Source organism: Oncorhynchus mykiss, unplaced genomic scaffold (genome assembly GCF_013265735.2).
Source record: "Oncorhynchus mykiss isolate Arlee unplaced genomic scaffold, USDA_OmykA_1.1 un_scaffold_130, whole genome shotgun sequence".
Lineage (NCBI taxonomy): Eukaryota > Metazoa > Chordata > Actinopteri > Salmoniformes > Salmonidae > Oncorhynchus > Oncorhynchus mykiss.
The window spans coordinates 443,683-469,002 of NW_023493663.1; the positions used below are offsets into that span (position 1 = coordinate 443,683).

Here is a 25,320-nt window from a genome sequence, read left to right on the forward strand (position 1 = left end):
GCAGATTGTTGTACTCCAGACGGAGTACCATCTGGGCCTGCTGAAGGCTAAGTCCCAGTATTTCCCCCTGTGTGTGTAGCTACAGAGTACCATCTGGGCCTGCTGAAGGCTAAGCTAGCTAAGTCCCAGTATTTCCCCCTGTGTGTGTAGCTACAGAGTACCATCTGGGCCTGCTGAAGGCTAAGCTAGCTAAGTCCCAGTATTTCCCCCTGTGTGTGTAGCCACGGAGTACCATCTGGGCCTGCTGAAGGCTAAGTCCCAGTATTTCCCCCTGTGTGTGTAGCCACGGAGTACCATCTGGGCCTGCTGAAGGCTAAGCTAGCTAAGTCCCAGTATTTCCCCCTGTGTGTGTAGCCACAGAGTACCATCTGGGCCTGCTGAAGGCTAAGCTAGCTAAGTCCCAGTATTTTCCCCCTGTGTGTGTAGCCACGTAGTACCATCTGGGCCTGCTGAAGGCTAAGTCCCAGTATTTTCCCCCTGTGTGTGTAGCCACAGGGTACCATCTGGGCCTGCTGAAGGCTAAGTCCCAGTATTTTCCCCCTGTGTGTGTAGCCACGAAGTACTATCTGGGCCTGCTGAAGGCTAAGCTAGCTAAGTCCCAGTATTTCCCCCTGTGTGTGTAGCTACGGAGTACCATCTGGGCCTGCTAAAGGCTAAGCTAGCGAAGTACCGCGCCCAGCTGCTGGAACCGTCCAAGTCCGCAGGAGCCAAAGGAGAGGGCTTCGATGTCATGAAATCTGGAGACGCACGTGTTGCACTGATTGGCTTCCCCTCCGTCGGAAAGGTCAGACAGGAAACAGACTGAGCACGCTCACAACGTGTCCTCTAGTCCTGTGTGTCAACTCATGTCTCTGTCCTCTAGTCCTGTGTGTTAACTCATGTCTCTGTCTCTGTCCTCTAGTCCTGTGTGTTAACTCATGTCTCTGTCCTCTAGTCCTGTGTGTTAACTCATGTCTCTGTCCTCTAGTCCTGTGTGTTAACTCATGTATCTGTCTCTGTCCTCTAGTCCTGTGTGTTAACTCATGTCTCTGTCTCTGTCCTCTAGTCCTGTGTGTTAACTCATGTCTCTGTCTCTGTCCTCTAGTCCTGTGTGTTAACTCATGTCTCTGTCTCTGTCCTCTAGTCCTGTGTGTTAACCCATGTCTCTGTCCTCTAGTCCTGTGTGTTAACTCATGTCTCTGTCCTCTAGTCCTGTGTGTTAACTCATGTCTCTGTCTCTGTCCTCTAGTCCTGTGTGTTAACCCATGTCTCTGTCCTCTAGTCCTGTGTGTTAACCCATGTCTCTGTCTCTGTCCTCTAGTCCTGTGTATTAACCCATGTCTCTGTCCTCTAGTCCTGTGTGTTAACTCATGTCTCTGTCCTCTAGTCCTGTGTGTTAACCCATGTCTCTGTCCTCTAGTCCTGTGTGTTAACTCATGTCTCTGTCTCTGTCCTCTAGTCCTGTGTGTTAACTCATGTCTCTGTCCTCTAGTCCTGTGTGTTAACTCATGTCCCTGTCCTCTAGTCCTGTGTGTTAACCCATGTCTCTGTCCTCTAGTCCTGTGTGTTAACCCATGTCTCTGTCCTCTAGTCCTGTGTGTTAACTCATGTCTCTGTCCTCTAGTCCTGTGTGTTAACTCATGTCTCTGTCCTCTAGTCCTGTGTGTTAACTCATGTCTCTGTCCTCTAGTCCTGTGTGTTAACTCATGTCTCTGTCCTCTAGTCCTGTGTGTTAACTCATGTCTCTGTCCTCTAGTCCTGTGTGTTAACTCATGTCTCTGTCCTCTAGTCCTGTTTGTTAACTTATGTCTCTGTCCTCTAGTCCTGTGTGTTAACTCATGTCTCTGTCCTCTAGTCCTGTGTGTTAACCCATGTCTCTGTCCTCTAGTCCTGTGTGTTAACCCATGTCTCTGTCCTCTAGTCCTGTGTGTTAACTCATGTCTCTGTCCTCTAGTCCTGTGTGTTAACTCATGTCTCTGTCCTCTAGTCCTGTGTGTTAACTCATGTCTCTGTCCTCTAGTCCTGTGTGTTAACTCATGTCTCTGTCCTCTAGTCCTGTTTGTTAACTTATGTCTCTGTCCTCTAGTCCTGTGTGTTAACTCATGTCTCTGTCCTCTAGTCCTGTGTGTTAACTCATGTCTCTGTCCTCTAGTCCTTTGTGTTAACCCATGTCTCTGTCCTCTAGTCCTGTGTGTTAACCCATGTCTCTGTCCTCTAGTCCTTTGTGTTAACTCATGTCTCTGTCCTCTAGTCCTGTGTGTTAACTCATGTCTCTGTCCTCTAGTCCTGTGTGTTAACTCATGTCTCTGTCCTCTAGTCCTTTGTGTTAACCCATGTCTCTGTCCTCTAGTCCTGTGTGTTAACTCATGTCTCTGTCCTCTAGTCCACCTTCCTCAGTCTGATGACAGCAACAGCCAGTGAAGCAGCTTCCTATGAGTTCACCACCCTGACCTGTATCCCTGGAGTTATAGAGGTACATCCACCCCAAACCACACCTCATATACCACACCACCCTGACCTGTATCCCTGGAGTTATAGAGGTACATCCACCCCAAACCACACCTCATATACCACACCACCCTGACCTGTATCCCTGGAGTTATAGAGGTACATCCACCCCAAACCACACCTCATATACCACACCACCCTGACCTGTATCCCTGGAGTTATAGAGGTACATCCACCCCAAACCACACCTCATATACCACACCACCCTGACCTGTATCCCTGGAGTTATAGAGGTACATCCACCCCAAACCACACCTCATATACCACACCACCCTGACCTGTATCCCTGGAGTTATAGAGGTACATCCACCCCAAACCACACCTCATATACCACACCACCCTGACCTGTATCCCTGGAGTTATAGAGGTACATCCACCCCAAACCACACCTCATATACCACACCACCCTGACCTGTATCCCTGGAGTTATAGAGGTACATCCACCCCATACCACACCTCATATACCACACCACCCTGACCTGTATCCCTGGAGTTATAGAGGTACATCCACCCCAAACAACACCTCATATACCACACCACCCTGACCTGTATCCCTGGAGTTATAGAGGTACATCCACCCCAAACCACACCTCATATACCACACCACCCTGACCTGTATCCCTGGAGTTATAGAGGTACATCCACCCCAAACCACACCTCATATACCACACCACCCTGACCTGTATCCCTGGAGTTATAGAGGTACATCCACCCCAAACCACACCTCATATACCACACCACCCTGACCTGTATCCCTGGAGTTATAGAGGTACATCCACCCCAAACCACACCTCATATACCACACCACCCTGACCTGTATCCCTGGAGTTATAGAGGTACATCCACCCCAAACCACACCTCATATACCACACCACCCTGACCTGTATCCCTGGAGTTATAGAGGTACATCCACCCCAAACCACACCTCATATACCACACCACCCTGACCTGTATCCCTGGAGTTATAGAGGTACATCCACCCCAAACCACACCTCATATACCACACCACCCTGACCTGTATCCCTGGAGTTATAGAGGTACATCCACCCCAAACCACACCTCATATACCACACCACCCTGACCTGTATCCCTGGAGTTATAGAGGTACATCCACCCCAAACCACACCTCATATACCACACCACCCTGACCTGTATCCCTGGAGTTATAGAGGTACATCCACCCCAAACCACACCTCATATACCACACCACCCTGACCTGTATCCCTGGAGTTATAGAGGTACATCCACCCCAAACCACACCTCATATACCACACCACCCTGACCTGTATCCCTGGAGTTATAGAGGTACATCCACCCCAAACCACACCTCATATACCACACCACCCTGACCTGTATCCCTGGAGTTATAGAGGTACATCCACCCCAAACCACACCTCATATACCACACCACCCTGACCTGTATCCCTGGAGTTATAGAGGTACATCCACCCCAAACCACACCTCATATACCACACCACCCTGACCTGTATCCCTGGAGTTATAGAGGTACATCCACCCCAAACCACACCTCATATACCACACCACCCTGACCTGTATCCCTGGAGTTATAGAGGTACATCCACCCCATACCACACCTCATATACCACACCACCCTGACCTGTATCCCTGGAGTTATAGAGGTACATCCACCCCAAACCACACCTCATATACCACACCACCCTGACCTGTATCCCTGGAGTTATAGAGGTACATCCACCCCAAACCACACCTCATATACCACACCACCCTGACCTGTATCCCTGGAGTTATAGAGGTACATCCACCCCAAACCACACCTCATATACCACACCACACACACACACCACACCCCATACACCATACCACACACACACCACACCCCATACACCATACCACACCCCACACACCATACCACACACACCACACCCCATACACCATACCACACACCATACCACACACACCATACCACACACACCATACCACACCTCATACACCACACACCCCATACACCATACCACACACCATACACCACACACCTCATACACCACACACCCCATATACCATACCCCACACACCATACCACACACACCATACCCCACACACCATACCACACACACACCATACCACACCTCATACACCATACCCCATATCACACCTCATACACCATACCATATACCACACCATACCACACACTATACCACATATACCCCATATCACACCTCATACACCATACCATATACCACACACTATACCACATATACCCCATACCACACTCACCATACCACACACACCATATGACACACACCATACCACACACCATACCCCAAACCCTTTACCACACACCATATAAGGCACACCATACCACACACCATACCACACAGCCCATACCACACACCCCATATACCACACACCATACCACACCCCATACCATATACCATTCCACACACCCCATACCATATACCATTCCACACACCCCATACCATATACCATTCCACACACCCCATACCATATACCATTCCACACACCCAATACCATATACCATTCCACACACCTCATACCATTCCACACACCCCATACCATATACCATTCCACACACCTCATACCATATACCATTCCACACACCTCATACCATATACCATTCCACACACCTCATACCATTCCACACACCCAATACCATATACCATTCCACACACCCAATACCATATACCATTCCACACACCCAATACCATATACCATTCCACACACCCAATACCATATACCATTCCACACACCTCATACCATACCACACACCCAATACCATATACCATTCCACACACCCCATACAATACACCATACCACACACCCAATACCATATACCATTCCACACACCTCATACCATACCACACACCCAATACCATATACCATTCCACACACCCCATACAATACACCATACCACACACTATACCACACACCCCACACCATACCAACCACACCACATACACCATACCACACACCCCATACCATATACCACACCATACCACACTCCCCATACCACACACCCCATATACCACACACCATACCACACCCCATACCATATACCATACCACACACCCAAATTACATATACCATTCCATACACTATACCACACACACTATACCACACACCCCATATACCACACACCATACCACACCCCATACCATATACCATTCCACACACCCCATACCATACCACACACCCAATACCATATACCATTCCACACACCCCATATACCACACACCATACCACACACCCCATATACCACATACCATAACACAACATACCACACAACCCATATACCCCACACCATACCACACACCCCATATACCCAACACCATACCACACACCATACCACATACCAAACACCATGCCATACCACACACCATACCACACACACCATATACCCCACACCCATATACCCCACACCATACCACACACCCCATATACCCCACACCCATATACCCCACACCATACCACACCACATACCCCATATACCACACACCCCATATACCACATACCATACCACATACCATACCACACACCCCATATACCACACACCATACCATGCCACATAACATACACACCCCCACATACCTTACCACACCCCATATACCCCACACCATACCACACCCCATATACCCCATACCATACCACACACCCCATATATCACACCCCATACCACATAACATACACAACCCCACATACCATACCACACCCCATATACCCCATACCATTCCATACCACATACCATACCACACACCCCATATACACCATACCACACCCCATATACCACACCCCATACCACATAACATACACACCCCCACATAGCATACCACACCCCATATACCCCACACGTACCACACACCCCATATACCACACCACACCCCATACCACATAACATACACACCCCCACATAACATACACACCCCACATACCCCACACCACACACACGATACTATACCACACACCATATCACACCACACACCCCATATACCCCATACCATACCACATGACATACACCCCCCCACATACCATACCACACCCCATATACCCCACACCACACCACACACCCCATATACCACACACCATACCATACACACCCCCACATACCCCACACCATACCATACCACACACCCCATATACCACACACCATACCACATAACATACACAACCCCACATGCCATGGGGTTGTGGGGTCCAGCTGACAGTAGTGTATATTAACCCATCCTGCAGTATAATGGAGCCAACATCCAGCTGACAGTAGTGTATAATAACCCATCCTGTTGTCCTGCAGTATAATGGAGCCAACATCCAGCTGACAGTAGTGTATAATAACCCATCCTGTTGTCCTGCAGTATAATGGAGCCAACATCCAGCTGACAGTAGTGTATAATGACCCATCCTGTTGTCCTGCAGTATAATGGAGCCAACATCCAGCTGACAGTAGTGTATAATGACCCATCCTGTTGTCCTGCAGTATAATGGAGCCAACATCCAGCTGACAGTAGTGTATAATGACCCATCCTGCAGTATAATGGAGCCAACATCCAGCTGACAGTAGTGTATAATAACCCACCCTGTTGTCCTGCAGTATAATGGAGCCAACATCCAGCTGACAGTAGTGTATAATGACCCATCTTGTTGTCCTGCAGTATAATGGAGCCAACATCCAGCTGACAGTAGTGTATAATGACCCATCCTGTTGTCCTGCAGTATAATGGAGCCAACATCCAGCTGACAGTAGTGTATAATAACCCATCCTGTTGTCCTGCAGTATAATGGAGCCAACATCCAGCTGACAGTAGTGTATAATGACCCATCCTGCAGTATAATGGAGCCAACATCCAGCTGACAGTAGTGTATAATGACCCATCCTGTTGTCCTGCAGTATAATGGAGCCAACATCCAGCTGACAGTAGTGTATAATAACCCATCCTGTTGTCCTGCAGTATAATGGAGCCAACATCCAGCTGACAGTAGTGTATAATGACCCATCCTGTTGTCCTGCAGTATAATGGAGCCAACATCCAGCTGACAGTAGTGTATAATGACCCATCCTGTTGTCCTGCAGTATAATGGAGCCAACATCCAGCTGACAGTAGTGATTAATGACCCATCCTGTTGTCCTGCAGTATAATGGAGCCAACATCCAGCTGACAGTAGTGAATAATAACCCATCCTGCAGTATAATGGAGCCAACATCCAGCTGACATTAGTGTATATTAACCCATCCTGCAGTGTAATGGAGCCAACATCCAGCTGACAGTAGTGTATAATGACCCATCCTGTTGTCCTGCAGTATAATGGAGCCAACATCCAGCTGACAGTAGTGTATAATGACCCATCCTGTTGTCCTGCAGTATAATGGAGCCAACATCCAGCTGACAGTAGTGTATAATGACCCATCCTGTTGTCCTGCAGTATAATGGAGCCAACATCCAGCTGACAGTAGTGTATAATGACCCATCCTGTTGTTCTGCAGTATAATGGAGCCAACATCCAGCTGACAGTAGTGTATAATGACCCATCCTGTTGTTCTGCAGTATAATGGAGCCAACATCCAGCTGACAGTAGTGTATAATAACCCATCCTGTTGTCCTGCAGTATAATGGAGCCAACATCCAGCTGACAGTAGTGTATAATGACCCATCCTGTTGTTCTGCAGTATAATGGAGCCAACATCCAGCTGACAGTAGTGTATAATGACCCATCCTGTTGTCCTGCAGTATAATGGAGCCAACATCCAGCTGACAGTAGTGAATAATGACCCATCCTGTTGTCCTGCAGTATAATGGAGCCAACATCCAGCTGACAGTAGTGAATAATAACCCATCCTGCAGTATAATGGAGCCAACATCCAGCTGACATTAGTGTATATTAACCCATCCTGCAGTATAATGGAGCCAACATCCAGCTGACAGTAGTGTATAATGACCCACCCTGTTGTCCTGCAGTATAATGGAGCCAACATCCAGCTGCTGGATCTGCCAGGAATCATAGAAGGAGCTTCCCAAGGTACAGTAACTGGTTACCGTGATGGTTGTCTACTGTGGAGAGGGTTGCTGCCATGTTCAGTAGCCAAACGGTGTTGAAGTTGAGCCTTGCTATACATGTCTGAGAGGCGTGTTTGTTCTACATAACGTATTTCTATCTATCTGAACGTTCTAAAACAGTGCGTCCTGCTGAACGCTCCCCTGGTGGTACTACTCAGAGGCTTTTGTTATCTCTTAATAATGTGGTTGGGATTAATATAGAGCGCTGTGTTATCTCTCAATAATATGGGTGGGATTAATATAGAGCGCTGTGTTATCTCTCAATAATATGGGTGGGATTAATATAGAGCGCTGTGTTATCTCTCAATAATATGGGTGGGATTAATATAGAGCGCTGTGTTATCTCTCAATAATATGGGTGGGATTAATATAGAGCGCTGTGTTATCTCTCAATAATATGGGTGGGATTAATATAGAGCGCTGTGTTATCTCTCAATAATATGGGTGGGATTAATATAGAGCGCTGTGTTATCTCTCAATAATGTGGTTGGGATTAATATAGAGCGCTGTGTTATCTCTTAATAATGTGTTTGGGATTAATATAGAGCACTGTGTTATCTCTCAATAATGTGGTTGGGATTAATATAGAGCGCTGTGTTATCTCAATAATGTGGGTGGGATTAATATAGAGCGCTGTGTTATCTCTCAATAATATGGGTGGGATTAATATAGAGCGCTGTGTTATCTCTCAATAATATGGGTGGGATTAATATAGAGCGCTGTGTTATCTCTCAATAATATGGGTGGGATTAATATAGAGCGCTGTGTTATCTCTCAATAATGTGGGTGGGATTAATATAGAGCGCTGTGTTATCTCTCAATAATATGGGTGGGATTAATATAGAGCGCTGTGTTATCTCTCAATAATATGGGTGGGATTAATATAGAGCGCTGTGTTATCTCTCAATAATATGGGTGGGATTAATATAGAGCGCTGTGTTATCTCTCAATAATATGGGTGGGATTAATATAGAGCGCTGTGTTATCTCTCAATAATGTGGTTGGGATTAATATAGAGCGCTGTGTTATCTCTCAATAATATGGGTGGGATTAATATAGAGCGCTGTGTTATCTCTCAATAATATGGGTGGGATTAATATAGAGCGCTGTGTTATCTCTCAATAATATGGGTGGGATTAATATAGAGCGCTGTGTTATCTCTCAATAATGTGGTTGGGATTAATATAGAGCGCTGTGTTATCTCTCAATAATGTGGTTGGGATTAATATAGAGCGCTGTGTTATCTCTCAATAATATGGGTGGGATTAATATAGAGCGCTGTGTTATCTCTCAATAATGTGGTTGGGATTAATATAGAGCGCTGTGTTATCTCTCAATAATGTGGTTGGGATTAATATAGAGCGCTGTGTTATCTCTCAATAATATGGGTGGGATTAATATAGAGCGCTGTGTTATCTCTCAATAATGTGGTTGGGATTAATATAGAGCGCTGTGTTATCTCTCAATAATGTGGTTGGGATTAATATAGAGCGCTGTGTTATCTCTCAATAATATGGGTGGGATTAATATAGAGCGCTGTGTTATCTCTGAGCTAGTAGTATAGAGCACTGTTATCTCTGAGCTATTAATATAGAGCACTGTGTTATCTCTGAGCTATTAATATAGAGCACTGTGTTATCTCTGAGCTATTAATATAGAGCGCTGTGTTATCTCTGGGCTAGTAGTATAGACCACTGTTATCTCTGAGCTATTAATATAGAGCACTGTTATCTCTGAGCTATTAATATAAAGCACTGTTATCTCTGAGCTATTAATATAGAGCGCTGTGTTCTCTCTGAGCTATTAATATAGAGCACTGTTATCTCTGAGCTATTAATATAGAGCACTGTGTTCTCTCTGAGCTAGTAATATAGAGCACTGTGTTATCTCTGAGCTATTAATATAGAGCACTGTGTTATAGAGCACTGTGTTATCTCTGAGCTATTAATGCAGAGCACTGTGTTATCTCTGAACTATTAATATAGAGCACTGTGTTATAGAGCGCTGCGTTATCTCCGAGCTATTTATATAGAGCACTGTGTTATCTCTGAGCTATTTATATAGAGCACTGTTATCTCTGAGCTATTTATATAGAGCACTGTGTTATCTCTGAGCTATTTATATAGAGCACTGTGTTATCTCTGAGCTATTAATATAGAGCACTGTATCTCTGAGCTATTAATATAGAGCACTGTGTTATTGAGCACTGTGTTATCTCTGAGCTATTAATATAGAGCACTGTTTTATCTCTGAGCTATTAATATAGAGCGCTGTGTTATCTCTGAGCTATTTATATAGAGCACTGTTATCTCTGAGCTATTAATATAGAGCGCTGTGTTATCTCTGAGCTATTAATATAGAGCACTGTTATCTCTGAGCTATTAATATAGAGCACTGTGTTCTCTCTGAGCTATTAATATAGAGGCCTTTTATGATTGGATGATGATTTGAACTCTTTGTTGTGATTGGGTGACCTCTGACCTGTGTGTGTGTTTCGTAGGTAAGGGTCGAGGTCGGCAGGTCATTGCTGTTGCCAGGACAGCAGACGTGGTCATCATGATGCTGGACGCCACCAAGGGAGACGTACAGAGGTGTGTGTTCTGTTCTTAGTACTAGCAGCTAGTTAGTTACTGCTAAACCGTCTAGTGTGTGTTTCCCTGTACTGTTCAGTCTGTCCCAGCTAGTTAGTTAGTGTGTTCCGTCTGTCCCAGCTGGTTAGTTAGTGTGTTCCGTCTGTCCCAGCTGGTTAGTTAGTGTGTTCCGTCTGTCCCAGCTAGTTAGTTAGTTAGTGTGTTCCGTCTGTCCCAGCTGGTTAGTTAGTTAGTGTGTTCCGTCTGTCCCAGCTAGTTAGTTAGTGTGTTCCGTCTGTCCCAGCTGGTTAGTTAGTGTGTTCTGTCTGTCCCAGCTGGTTAGTTAGTTAGTGTGTTCCGTCTGTCCCAGCTGGTTAGTTAGTTAGTGTGTTCTGTATGTCCCAGCTGGTTAGTTAGTGTGTTCCGTCTGTTCCAGCTAGTTAGTTAGTTAGTGTGTTCCGTCTGTCCCAGCTGGTTAGTTAGTGTGTTCTGTCTGTCCCAGCTGGTTAGTTAGTGTGTTCCGTCTGTCCCAGCTAGTTAGTTAGTTAGTGTGTTCCGTCTGTCCCAGCTAGTTAGTTAGTTAGTGTGTTCCGTCTGTCCCAGCTGGTTAGTCAGTGTGTTCCGTCTGTCCCAGCTGGTTAGTTAGTGTGTTCCGTCTGTCCCAGCTGGTTAGTTAGTGTGTTCCGTCTGTCCCAGCTGGTTAGTTAGTGTGTTCCGTCTGTCCCAGCTGGTTAGTTAGTGTGTTCCGTCTGTCCCAGCTGGTTAGTTAGTGTGTTCTGTCTGTCCCAGCTGGTTAGTTAGTGTGTTCCGTCTGTCCCAGCTAGTTAGTTAGTTAGTGTGTTCTGTCTGTCCCAGCTAGTTAGTTAGTTAGTGTGTTCTGTCTGTCCCAGCTAGTTAGTTAGTTAGTGTGTTCTGTCTGTCCCAGCTGGTTAGTTAGTGTGTTCTGTCTGTCCCAGCTAGTTAGTTAGTGTGTTCTGTCTGTCCCAGCTGGTTAGTTAGTGTGTTCCGTCTGTCCCAGCTGGTTAGTTAGTGTGTTCCGTCTGTCCCAGCTGGTTAGTTAGTGTGTTCTGTCTGTCCCAGCTGGTTAGTTAGTTAGTGTGTTCTGTCTGTCCCAGCTGGTTAGTTAGTGTGTTCCGTCTGTATCAGCTAGTTAGTTAGTTAGTTAGTGTGTTCTGTCTGTCCCAGCTGGTTAGTTAGTTAGTGTGTTCTGTCTGTCCCAGCTGGTTAGTTAGTGTGTTCTGTCTGTCCCAGCTGGTTAGTTAGTTAGTGTGTTCCGTCTGTCCCAGCTGGTTAGTCAGTGTGTTCCGTCTGTCCCAGCTAGTTAGTCAGTGTGTTCTGTCTGTCCCAGCTGGTTAGTTAGTGTGTTCCGTCTGTCCCAGCTGGTTAGTCAGTGTGTTCCGTCTGTCCCAGCTGGTTAGTCAGTGTGTTCCATCTGTCCCAGCTGGTTAGTCAGTGTGTTCTGTCTGTCCCAGCTGGTTAGTTAGTGTGTTCTGTCTGTCCCAGCTAGTTAGTTAGTGTGTTCCGTCTGTCCCAGCTAGTTAGTTAGTGTGTTCTGTCTGTCCCAGCTAGTTAGTCAGTGTGTTCTGTCTGTCCCAGCTGGTTAGTTAGTGTGTTCCGTCTGTCCCAGCTGGTTAGTTAGTGTGTTCCGTCTGTCCCAGCTAGTTAGTTAGTGTGTTCCGTCTGTCCCAGCTGGTTAGTTAACCTGGGGAAACAGACAGAACACACTAACTAACTAACCAACCAACCTGGGGAGACAGGTTATTTAGTTAGTGTGTTCTGTCTGTCTCCCCAGGTTAGTTAGTTAGTGTGTTCTGTCTGTCTCCCCAGGTTGGTTAGTTAGTGTGTTCTGTCTGTCTCCCCAGGTTGGTTAGTTAGTGTGTTCTGTCTGTCTCCCCAGGTTAGTTAGTTAGTGTGTTCTGTCTGTCTCCCCAGGTTAGTTAGTTAGTGTGTTCTGTCTGTCTCCCCAGGTTAGTTAGTTAGTGTGTTCTGTCTGTCTCCCCAGGTTAGTTAGTTAGTGTGTTCTGTCTGTCTCCCCAGGTTAGTTAGTTAGTGTGTTCTGTCTGTCTCCCCAGGTTGGTTGGTTAGTTAGTGTGTTCTGTCTCCTCAGGAAACTCCTGGAGAAGGAGTTGGAGTCCGTCGGCATCAGACTCAACCGCTCCAAACCCAACATCTACTTTAAGGTCAGTTTCTCCATCACATTATTTTATATAATTTACATTTAACCTTTTATTTAACAAGTCATTTAAGAACAAATTCTTCATTACAATGACTGCCTACCCGCCAAACCAGGACGACGCTGTGCACCGCCCTATGAGACTCCCAATCACAGCCGGATGTGAAACAGCCTGGTTTCGAACCAAGGACTGCAGTGACGCCTCTTGCACTGAGATGCAGTGTCTCAGACCGCTGCTCCACTCGGGAGTGTATATGTATATGTACAGTGCCTTGCGAAAGTATTCGGCCCCCTTGAACTTTGCGACCTTTTGCCACATTTCAGGCTTCAAACGTAAAGATATAAAACTGTATTTTTTTGTGAAGAATCAACAACAAGTCGGACACAATCATGAGGTGGAACGACATTTATTGGATATTTCAAACTTTTTTAACAAATCATAAACTGAAAAATTGGGCGTGCAAAATTATTCAGCCCCTTTACTTTCAGTGCAGCAAACTCTCCCCAGAAGTTCAGTGAGGATCTCTGAATGATCCAATGTTGACCTAAATGACTAATGATGATAAATACAATCCACCTGTGTGTCATCAAGTCTCCGTATAAATGCACCTGCACTGTGATAGTCTCAGAGGTCCGTTAAAAGCGCAGAGAGCATCATGAAGAACAAGGAACACACCAGGCAGGTCCGAGATACTGTTGTGAAGAAGTTTAAAGCCGGATTTGGATACAAAAAGATTTCCCAAGCTTTAAACATCCCAAGGAGCACTGTGCAAGCGATAATATTGAAATGGAAGGAGTATCAGACCACTGCAAATCTACCAAGACCTGGCCGTCCCTCTAAACTTTCAGCTCATACAAGGAGAAGACTGATCAGAGATGCAGCCAAGAGGCCCATGATCACTCTGGATGAACTGCAGAGATCTACAGCTGAGGTAGGAGACTCTGTCCATAGGACAACAATCAGTCGTATATTGCACAAATCTGGCCTTTATGGAAGAGTGGCAAGAAGAAAGCCATTTATTAAAGATATCCATCAAAAGTGTTGTTTAAAGTTTGCCGCAAGCCACCTGGGAGACACACCAAACATGTGGAAGAAGGTGCTCTGGTCAGATGAAACCAAAATTGAACTTTTTGGCAACAATGCAAAACGTTATGTTTGGCGTAAAAGCAACACAGCTCATCACCCTGAACACACCATCCCCACTGTCAAACATGGTGGTGGCAGCATCATGGTTTGGGCCTGCTTTTCTTCAGCAGGGACAGGGAAGATGGTTAAAATTGATGGGAAGATGGATGGAGCCAAATACAGGACCATTCTGGAAGAAAACCTGATGGAGTCTGCAAAAGACCTGAGACTGGGATGGAGATTTGTCTTCCAACAAGACAATGATCCAAAACATAAAGCAAAATCTACAATGGAATGGTTCAAAAATAAACATATCCAGGTGTTAGAATGGCCAAGTCAAAGTCCAGACCTGAATCAAATCGAGAATCTGTGGAAAGAACTGAAAACTGCTGTTCACAAATGCTCTCCATCCAACCTCACTGAGCTCTAGCTGTTTTGCAAGGAGGAATGGGAAAAAATTTCAGTCTCTCGATGTGCAAAACTGATAGAGACATACCCCAAGCGACTTACAGCTGTAATCGCAGCAAAAGGTGGCGCTACAAAGTATTAACTTATGGGGGCTGAATACTTTTGCACGCCCAATTTTTCAGTTTTTGATTTGTTAAAAAAGTTTGAAATATCCAATAAATGTCGTTCCACCTCATGATTGTGTCCCACTTGTTGTTGATTCTTCACAAAAAAATAAAGTTTTATATCTTTATGTTTGAAGCCTGAAATGTGGCAAAAGGTCGCAAAGTTCAAGGGGGCCGAATACTTTCGCAAGGCACTGTATGTGGACACCCTTCTAATTAGTGGGTTCTATTTCAGCCCGCTGCTGATAAGTGGATCCAATCCAGCACACAGCCATGCAATCTCCATAGACAAACATTGGCAGTAGAATGTCCCGTACTGAAGAGCTCAGTGACTTTCAACGCGGCACCGTCATAGGATGCCACCTTTCCAACAAGTCAGTTCATCAAATTTCTGCCCTGATAGAGCTGCCCTGGTCAACTGTAAGTGTTGTTATTGTGAAGTGGAAACATCAAGGAGCAACAACGGCTCAGCCGCGAAGTGGTAGGCCTCACAAGCTCACAGAATGGGACCGAGTGCTGAAGCGCTTAAAAATCTTCTGTCCTCGGTTGCAAACCTCACTACCAAGTTCCAAACTGCCTCTGGAAGCAACATCAGCACAATAACTGTTAGTCGGGAGCTTCATGAAATGGGTTTCCATGGCCGAGCAGCCGCACACAAGCCTAAGATCATCATGCGCAATGACCAGCGTCGACTGGAGTGGTGTAAAGCTCGCCGCCATTGGACTCTGGAGCAGTGAAAATGCATTCTCTGGAGTGATGAATCACGCTTCACCATCTGGCAGTCCGACGGACAAATATGGGTTTGGCAGAAGCCAGGAGAACGCTACCTGCCCCAATGCATAGTGCCAACTGTAAAGTTTGGTGGAGGAGGAATAATGGTCTGGGGCTGTTTTTCATGGCTCGGGCCCCTTAGTTCCAGTGTAGGGAAATCTTAACGCTACAGCATACAACGACATTCTAGACTATTCTGTGCTGTCAACTTTGTGGCGACAGTTTGGGGAAGGCCCTTTCCTGTTTCAGCGTGCAAAAAGCGAGGTCCATACAAAAACGGTTTGTCGATCTGTGTGGAAGAACTTGACTGGCCTGCAAAGAGCCCTGACCTCAACCCCATCTAACACCTTTGGGATGAATTTGAACAGACTGCGAGCCAGACCTAATCACCCCCAACATCAGTGACCGACCGCACTAATGCGCATGGCTGAATGGAAGCAAGTCCCCGCAGAAATGTTCCAACATCTAGTGGAAAGCCTTCACAGAAGAGTGGAGGCTGTTATAGCTGCAAAGGGGGGGACCAACTCCATATTAATGCCTTCCCAGAAGAGTGGAGGCTGTTATAGCAGCAAAGAGGGACCAACTCCATATTAATGCCCATGATTTTGGAATGAGATGTTGGACGATCAAGTGTCCACATCCTGTTGGTCCTGTAGTGCATGTTTGATGGTAGTATTCAACAACACGTGTATGATGGTAGTATTCAACAACATGTGTATGATGGTAGTATTCAACATGTGTATGATGGTAGTATTCAACAACATGTGTATGATGGTAGTATTCAACAACATGTGTATGATGTTAGTATTCAACAACATGTGTAGGATGGTAGTATTCAACATGTGTATGATGGTAGTATTCAACAACATGTGTATGATGGTAGTATTCAACAACATGTGTATGATGGTAGTATTCAACAACATGTGTATGATGGTAGTATTCAACAACACGTGTATGATGGTAGTATTCAACAACATGTGTATGATGTTAGTATTCAACATGTGTATGATGGTAGTATTCAACATCATGTGTATGATGGTAGTATTCAACAACATGTGTATGATGGTAGTATTCAACAACATGTGTATGATGGTAGTATTCAACAACATGTGTATGATGGTAGTATTCAACGTGTGTATGATGGTAGTATTCAACAACATGTGTATGATGGTAGTATTCAACAACATGTGTATGATGGTAGTATTCAACAACACGTGTATGATGGTAGTATTCAACAACATGTGTATGATGTTAGTATTCAACATGTGTATGATGGTAGTATTCAACAACATGTGTATGATGGTAGTATTCAACAACATGTGTATGATGGTAGTATTCATCATGTGTATGATGGTAGTATTCAACAACATGTGTATGATGGTAGTATTCAACATGTGTATGATGGTAGTATTCAACATCATGTGTATGATGGTAGTATTCAACAACATGTGTATGATGGTAGTATTCAACATGTGTATGATGGTAGTATTCAACAACATGTGTATGATGGTAGTATTCAACAACATGTGTATGATGGTAGTATTCATCATGTGTATGATGGTAGTATTCAACAACATGTGTATGATGGTAGTATTCAACAACATGTGTATGATGGTAGTATTCAACAACATGTGTATGATGGTAGTATTCAACGTGTGTATGATGGTAGTATTCAACAACATGTGTATGATGGTAGTATTCAACAACGTGTGTATGATGGTAGTATTCAACAACATGTGTATGATGGTAGTATTCAACAACATGTGTATGATGGTAGTATTCAACAACATGTGTATGATGGTAGTATTCAACAACATGTGTATGATGGTAGTATTCAACAACATGTGTATGATGGTAGTATTCAACAACATGTGTATGATGGTAGTATTCAACAATGTGTGTATGATGGTAGTATTCAACAACATGTGTATGATGGTAGTATTCAACAACATGTGTATGATGGTAGTATTCAACAACATGTGTATGATGGTAGTATTCAACAACATGTGTATGATGGTAGTATTCAACAACATGTGTATGATGGTAGTATTCAACAACATGTGTATGATGGTAGTATTCAACAACATGTGTATGATGGTAGTATTCAACATGTGTATGATGGTAGTATTCAACAACATGTGTATGATGGTAGTATTCAACAACATGTGTATGATGGTAGTATTCAACATGTGTATGATGGTAGTATTCAACATGTGTATGATGGTAGTATTCAACAACATGTGTATGATGGTAGTATTCAACATGTGTATGATGGTAGTATTCATCAACATGTGTATGATGGTAGTATTCAACATGTGTATGATGGTAGTATTCATCAACATGTGTATGATGGTAGTATTCATCAACATGTGTATGATGGTAGTATTCAACAACATGTGTATGATGGTAGTATTCAACATGTGTATGATGGTAGTATTCAACATGTGTATGATGGTAGTATTCAACAACATGTGTATGATGGTAGTATTCAACATGTGTATGATGGTAGTATTCATCAACATGTGTATGATGGTAGTATTCAACAACATGTGTATGATGGTAGTATTCAACAACATGTGTATGATGGTAGTATTCAACAACATGTGTATGATGGTAGTATTCAACAACATGTGTATGATGGTAGTATTCAACATGTGTATGATGGTAGTATTCAACATGTGTATGATGGTAGTATTCAACATGTGTATGATGGTAGTATTCAACATGTGTATGATGGTAGTATTCATCATGTGTATGATGGTAGTATTCAACAACATGTGTATGATGGTAGTATTCAACAACATGTGTATGATGGTAGTATTCAACATGTGTATGATGATAGTATTCAACATGTGTATGATGGTAGTATTCAACATGTGTTTGATGGTAGTATTCAACAACATGTGTATGATGGTAGTATTCAACAACATGTGTATGATGGTAGTATTCAACATGTGTATGATGTTAGTATTCAACAACATGTGTATGATGGTAGTATTCAACATGTGTATGATGGTAGTATTCAACAACATGTGTATGATGGTAGTATTCAACATGTGTATGATGGTAGTATTCAACATGTGTATGATGGTAGTATTCAACATGTGTTTGATGGTAGTATTCAACAACATGTGTATGATGGTAGTATTCAACAACATGTGTATGATGGTAGTATTCAACAACATGTGTATGATGGTAGTATTCAACAACATGTGTATGATGGTAGTATTCAACATGTGTATGATGGTAGTATTCAACATGTGTATGATGGTAGTATTCAACAACATGTGTATGATGGTAGTATTCAACAACATGTGTATGATGGTAGTATTCAACAACATGTGTATGATGGTAGTATTCAACATGTGTATGATGGTAGTATTCAACAACATGTGTATGATGGTAGTATTCAACAACATGTGTATGATGGTAGTATTCAACAACATGTGTTTGATGGTAGTATTCAACAACATGTGTATGATGGTAGTATTCAACAACATGTGTATGATGGTAGGTTTCAACAACATGTGTATGATGGTAGTATTCAACAACATGTGTGTGATGGTAGTATTCAACAACATGTGTGTGATGGTAGTATTCAACATGTGTATGATGGTAGTATTCAACAACATGTGTATGATGGTAGTATTCAACAACATGTGTATGATGGTAGTATTCAACAACATGTGTATGATGGTAGTATTCAACAACATGTGTATGATGGTAGTATTCAACAACATGTGTATGATGGTAGTATTCAACAACATGTGTGTGATGGTAGTATTCAACATGTGTATGATGGTAGTATTCAACAACATGTGTATGATGGTAGTATTCAACAACATGTGTATGATGGTAGTTTTCAACAACATGTGTATGATGGTAGTATTCAACATGTGTATGATGGTAGTATTCAACAACATGTGTATGATGGTAGTATTCAACATGTGTATGATGGTAGTATTCAACAACATGTGTATGATGGTAGTATTCAACAACATGTGTATGATGGTAGTATTCAACAACATGTGTATGATGGTAGTATTCAACATGTTTATGATGGTAGTATTCAACAACGTGTGTATGATGGTAGGTTTCAACAACATGTGTATGATGGTAGTATTCAACAACATGTGTATGATGGTAGTATTCATCATGTGTATGATGGTAGTATTCAACAACATGTGTATGATGGTAGGTTTCAACAACATGTATGATGGTAGGTTTCAATGTGTATGATGCTGGTCTGTAGTAATGTGACAACTGTGTTTTTGTGTTCAGCCCAAGAAAGGAGGGGGTTTGTCCTATAACTCCATGGTTCCTCTGACGATGTGTTCTGAGAAACTGGTCCAGCTTATCCTCCACGAATACAGTATCCTTCTGACCTACAGACACCACTACCTACAGACACCACTACCTACAGACACCACTACCTACAGACACCACTACCTACAGACACCACTACCTACAGACACTACTACCTACATACACCACTAGATACAGACAACACTAGATAGAGACACCACCAACTACAGACACCACCAACTACAGACACCACCAACTACAGACACCACCAACTACAGACACCACCAACTACAGACACCACCAACTACAGACACCACCAACTACAGACACCACCAACTACAGACACCACTAGATACAGACACCACTACCTACAGACACCACTACCTACAGACACCACTACCTACAGACACCACTGACTACAGACACCACTGACTACAGACACCACTAGATAGACACCACTAGATACAGACACCACATCACCACTAACTACAGACACCACCAACTACAGACACCACCAACTACAGACACCACCGACTACAGACACCACTACCTACAGACACCACTGACTACAGACACCACATCACCACTAACTACAGACACCACATCACCACTAACTACAGACACCACTAGATACAGACACCACTAGATACAGACACCACTACCTACAGACACCACTACCTACAGACACCACTACCTACAGACACCACTGACTACAGACACCACTGACTACAGACACCACTGACTACAGACACCACTGACTACAGACACAATACCACTACTAACTACAGACACCACTAAACACAGACACAACATCACCAACTACAGACACAATACCACCACGAACTACAGACACAATACCACTACTAACTACAGACACAATACCACTACTAACTACAGACACAATACCACTACTAACTACAGACACCACTAACCACAGTATCCTTCTGACATACAAACACAATACCAGCACAGAACCTTAACGATCCACCTCAGAACAGTAGGTTGAACCTAATGATCCACCTCAGAACAGTAGGTTGAACCTTAACGATCCACCTCAGAACAGTAGGTTGAACCTAATGATCCACCTCAGAACAGTAGGTAGAACCTTAACGATCCACCTCAGAACAGTAGGTTGAACCTTAACGATCCACCTCAGAACAGTAGGTTGAACCTTAACGATCCACCTCAGAACAGTAGGTAGAACCTTAACGATCCACCTCAGAACAGTAGGTTGAACCTAATGATCCACCTCAGAACAGTAGGTAGAACCTTAACGATCCACCTCAGAACAGTAGGTTGAACCTTAACGATCCACCTCAGAACAGTAGGTTGAACCTAATGATCCACCTCAGAACAGTAGGTAGAACCTAATGATCCACCTCAGAACAGTAGGTTGAACCTTAATGATCCACCTCAGAACAGTAGGTTGAACCTAATGATCCACCTCAGAACAGTAGGTAGAACCTTAACGATCCACCTCAGAACAGTAGGTTGAACCTAATGATCCACCTCAGAACAGTAGGTAGAACCTAATGATCCACCTCAGAACAGTAGGTAGAACCTAATGATCCACCTCAGAACAGTAGGTAGAACCTTAACGATCCACCTCAGAACAGTAGGTTGAACCTAATGATCCACCTCAGAACAGTAGGTAGAACCTTAACGATCTACCTCAGAAATCTTCAATGCGGAGGTTCTGTTCCGAGAAGACAGCACTCCTGATGACTTCATCGACGTCATTGTTGGGAACCGAGTTTACATGCCCTGTTTATACGTACGTATCTGATCTATGTTCTAGCGCTATGCTTATATGTACCTACCTGATCTATGATCTTGCTCTGTTTATACGTACCTACCTGATCTATGATCTTGCTCTGTTTATACGTACCTACCTGATCTATGATCTAGCTCTATGTTTATACGTACCTACCTGATCTATGATCTAGCTCTATGTTTATACGTACCTACCTGATCTATGATCTAGCTCTATGTTTATACGTACCTGATCTATGATCTTGCTCTATGTTTATACGTACCTACCTGATCTATGATCTAGCTCTATGTTTATACGTACCTACCTGATCTATGATCTAGCTCTATGTTTATACGTACCTACCTGATCTATGATCTAGCTCTATGTTAATACGTAGGTAGGTCTACCTGATCTATGATCTAGCTCTATGTTTATACGTACCTGATCTATGATCTAGCTCTATGTTTATACCTACCTGTTCTGTACCAGTCCACAATGAATATGTAGTGGTGTGTGTGTGTGAAGGTGTACAACAAGGTGGATCAGATCTCTATAGAGGAGGTGGACAGACTGGCCCACGAACCCCACAGCGTTGTCATCAGGTCAGAAACTACCCTGTCTGTTTCTCTGTCTGTCTGTCTGTTTCTCTGTCTGTCTCTCTGTCTGTCTGTTTCTCTGTCTGTCTCTCTGTCTGTCTGTCTGTCTGTCTCCTCTCTGTCTTACTGTCTCTCTGTCTGTCTGTCTGTCTGTCTGTCTCTTCTCTGTCTGTCTGTCTCTTCTCTGTCTGACTGTGTTGTCTCTGTCTGACTGTCTCTCTGTCTGACTGTCTCTCTGTCCGACTGACTGTCTCCTCTCTGTCTGACTCTCTCTCTGTCTGACTGTGTTCTCTCTGTTAGCTGTGGGATGAAGCTGAACCTGGACTTCCTGTTAGAGAGGCTGTGGGAATACCTGGCGCTCATCTGTCTTTACACAAAGAAGAGAGGAGGTACACACACACACACACACTCCCCCCCCCAACCCCCGTATACAGAGAATGCGTAGGGTTCGATTTTGTTGTTGCCTGCTATTGGTTGATGTCGGTAGCTCCTCCCCATATCTAACTGATCAGCTGTTGTCATAGGCTGAATGAGTTTCAAATTGTCGCATTCTATTTGACTTTTTCTCATACTTAAAAGGCCTACTATTTAGGATGCAGGAGAATTCAGAAATGGACACAGGCTCACTCACACACATACACACTCAAATGTGCACACACACACAGCAATCCAATCGTAAACACACACTCCCACGCTGTGTGTAGAACCCCTGGTGTCTCTCACGCTGTGTGTAGAACCCCTGGTGTCTCTCACGCTGTGTGTAGAACCCCTGGTGTCTCCCACGCTGTGTAGAACCCCTGGTGTCTCCCACGCTGTGTAGAACCCCTGGTGTCTCCCACGCTGTGTAGAACCCCTGGTGTCTCCCACGCTGTGTGTAGAACCCCTAGTGTCTCCCACGCTGTGTTTAGGACCCCTGGCGTCTCCCACGCTGTGTGTAGGACCCCTGGCGTCTCCCATGCTGTGTGTAGAACCCCTGGCGTCTCCCACGCTGTGTGTAGAACCCCTGGCGTCTCCCACGCTGTGTGTAGAACCCCTGGCGTCTCCCACGCTGTGTGTAGAACCCCTGGCGTCTCCCACGCTGTGTGTAGAACCCCTGGCGTCTCCCACGCTGTGTGTAGAACCCCTGGCGTCTCCCACGCTGTGTGTAGAACCCCTGGCGTCTCCCACGCTGTGTGTAGAACCCCTGGCGTCTCCCACGCTGTGTGTAGAACCCCTGGCGTCTCCCACGCTGTGTGTTGAACCCCTGGCGTCTTCCACGCTGTGGTTAGAACCCCTGGTGCCTCCTGTTGAATTGTGGGTCTTGTTGTTTCAGAGAGGCCTGACTTCAGCGACGCCATCATCATGAGGAGAGGAGCATCTGTAGAACATGTGGTGAGCTTGAACACACTGACAATCCTGGCTTTGAACCCAGGTGGTCGGCACCAGACTGTGTTAACCCGCTGAGCTAAAGCCTTAACGACGGTCTCCCCCTCTCTCTCCCTGCAGTGCCATCGGATCCACAGAACGTTAGCCAGCCAGTTCAAGTACGCCCTGGTCTGGGTAAGTTAGCAGCACCCCGTGCTAGCAACGTTGGGTTTGCCCTCTGCATTTTAAAACGCTGTATCTTTCTTTCATGACTCCATTTTGTGACTGTTGTGTTCCAGGGCACCAGCACCAAGTTCGACCCCCAGCGGGTGGGGCTAACACACATCATGGAGCACGAGGACGTCATCCAGATTGTTAAGAAGTGAAACAGCTCTTCGGGATAGGACCGATGACAGGCTGGGGGTGGGTGGGACGAGTTATTAAAACAGGCCTTCTGATTGGACGGAATACAAGATGGGTGGGAGGAGTTAAAAACAAAAACAGGAAGTTGATTTATCCAGAACCAGTGTACAGTAGATTCTAAAGTCCTGATTCTTATTTTGCATTTGGAACAACAACAAAAATAACCAATCAAGAACCAGATGCCATCTGAGTTACAAGAGGACAGGAAGCAACATATTTTAACTTTGTTGACATTGAAACGCATCCAGAATGACAAGGGAAACTAAATAAATTCCACGAACGTGAAATGGACACAGTTTGTTTCTGTGGTTTTGTTTTTCCATTGGTTGCAATTTGTCTTGTTTTTGAATTCTAATCCAGCAGGTTCTGTAGTCTGCAGAAGTAAGGAGACTGACAGCAGAGATGGAGGTGTTGACAGCCATTAAAATGGTCCTGTAGTCTGCAGAAGTAAGGAGACTGACAGCAGAGATGGAGGTGTTGAATTGAAATGACAGCCATTAAAATGGTCCTGTAGTCTGCAGAAGTAAGGAGACTGACAGCAGAGATGGAGGTGTTGAATTGAAATGACAGCCATTAAAATGGTCCTGTAGTCTACAGAAGTAAGGAGACTGACAGCAGAGATGGAGGTGTTGAATTGAAATGACAGCCATTAAAATGGTTCTGTAGTCTGCAGAAGTAAGGAGACTGACAGCAGAGATGGAGGTGTTGAATTGAAATGACAGCCATTAAAATGGTTCTGTAGTCTGCAGAAGTAAGGAGACTGACAGCAGAGATGGAGGTGTTGAATTGAAATGACAGCCATTAAAATGGTCCTGTAGTCTGCAGAAGTAAGGAGACTGACAGCAGAGATGGAGGTGTTGAATTGAAATGACAGCCATTAAAATGGTCCTGTAGTCTGCAGAAGTAAGGAGACTGACAGCAGAGATGGAGGTGTTGAATTGAAATGACAGCCATTAAAATGGTCCTGTAGTCTGCAGAAGTAAGGAGACTGACAGCAGAGATGGAGGTGTTGAATTGAAATGACAGCCATTAAAATGGTCCTGTAGTCTACAGAAGTAAGGAGACTGACAGCAGAGATGGAGGTGTTGAATTGAAATGACAGCCATTAAAATGGTCCTGTAGTCTACAGAAGTAAGGAGACTGACAGCAGAGA

At 44.4% G+C, this 25,320-nt stretch overlaps 1 protein-coding gene across 10 annotated transcripts in view; it reads left to right on the plus strand.

Moving 5' to 3' along the window:
* Nucleotides 1-24,460, plus strand: part of LOC110514366 (developmentally-regulated GTP-binding protein 2) — a 28,474-nt gene extending 4,014 nt beyond the window's left edge. For 4 of the 10 annotated variants that reach the window (XM_036972266.1, XM_036972267.1, XM_036972262.1 and 1 more), the window contains exons 3-15: nucleotides 222-250; nucleotides 653-784; nucleotides 2,363-2,452; nucleotides 8,436-8,496; nucleotides 11,035-11,125; nucleotides 13,212-13,284; nucleotides 20,028-20,118; nucleotides 21,728-21,825; nucleotides 22,330-22,406; nucleotides 22,701-22,789; nucleotides 23,713-23,771; nucleotides 23,886-23,939; nucleotides 24,044-24,460. In XM_036972266.1, coding sequence (XP_036828161.1) covers nucleotides 222-250; nucleotides 653-784; nucleotides 2,363-2,452; nucleotides 8,436-8,496; nucleotides 11,035-11,125; nucleotides 13,212-13,284; nucleotides 20,028-20,118; nucleotides 21,728-21,825; nucleotides 22,330-22,406; nucleotides 22,701-22,789; nucleotides 23,713-23,771; nucleotides 23,886-23,939; nucleotides 24,044-24,130 — 1,031 coding nt within the window. In that variant the 3' untranslated portion in view covers nucleotides 24,131-24,460. Of the gene's footprint in view, nucleotides 1-221; nucleotides 251-354; nucleotides 384-623; nucleotides 785-2,362; nucleotides 2,453-8,435; nucleotides 8,497-11,034; nucleotides 11,126-13,211; nucleotides 13,285-20,027; nucleotides 20,119-21,727; nucleotides 21,826-22,329; nucleotides 22,407-22,700; nucleotides 22,790-23,712; nucleotides 23,772-23,885; nucleotides 23,940-24,043 lie in introns of all 10 variants that reach the window. The other 6 variants (XM_036972270.1, XM_036972269.1, XM_036972264.1 and 3 more) reach the window with 2 other exon arrangements.
* Nucleotides 24,461-25,320: the final 860 nt, after the last annotated feature.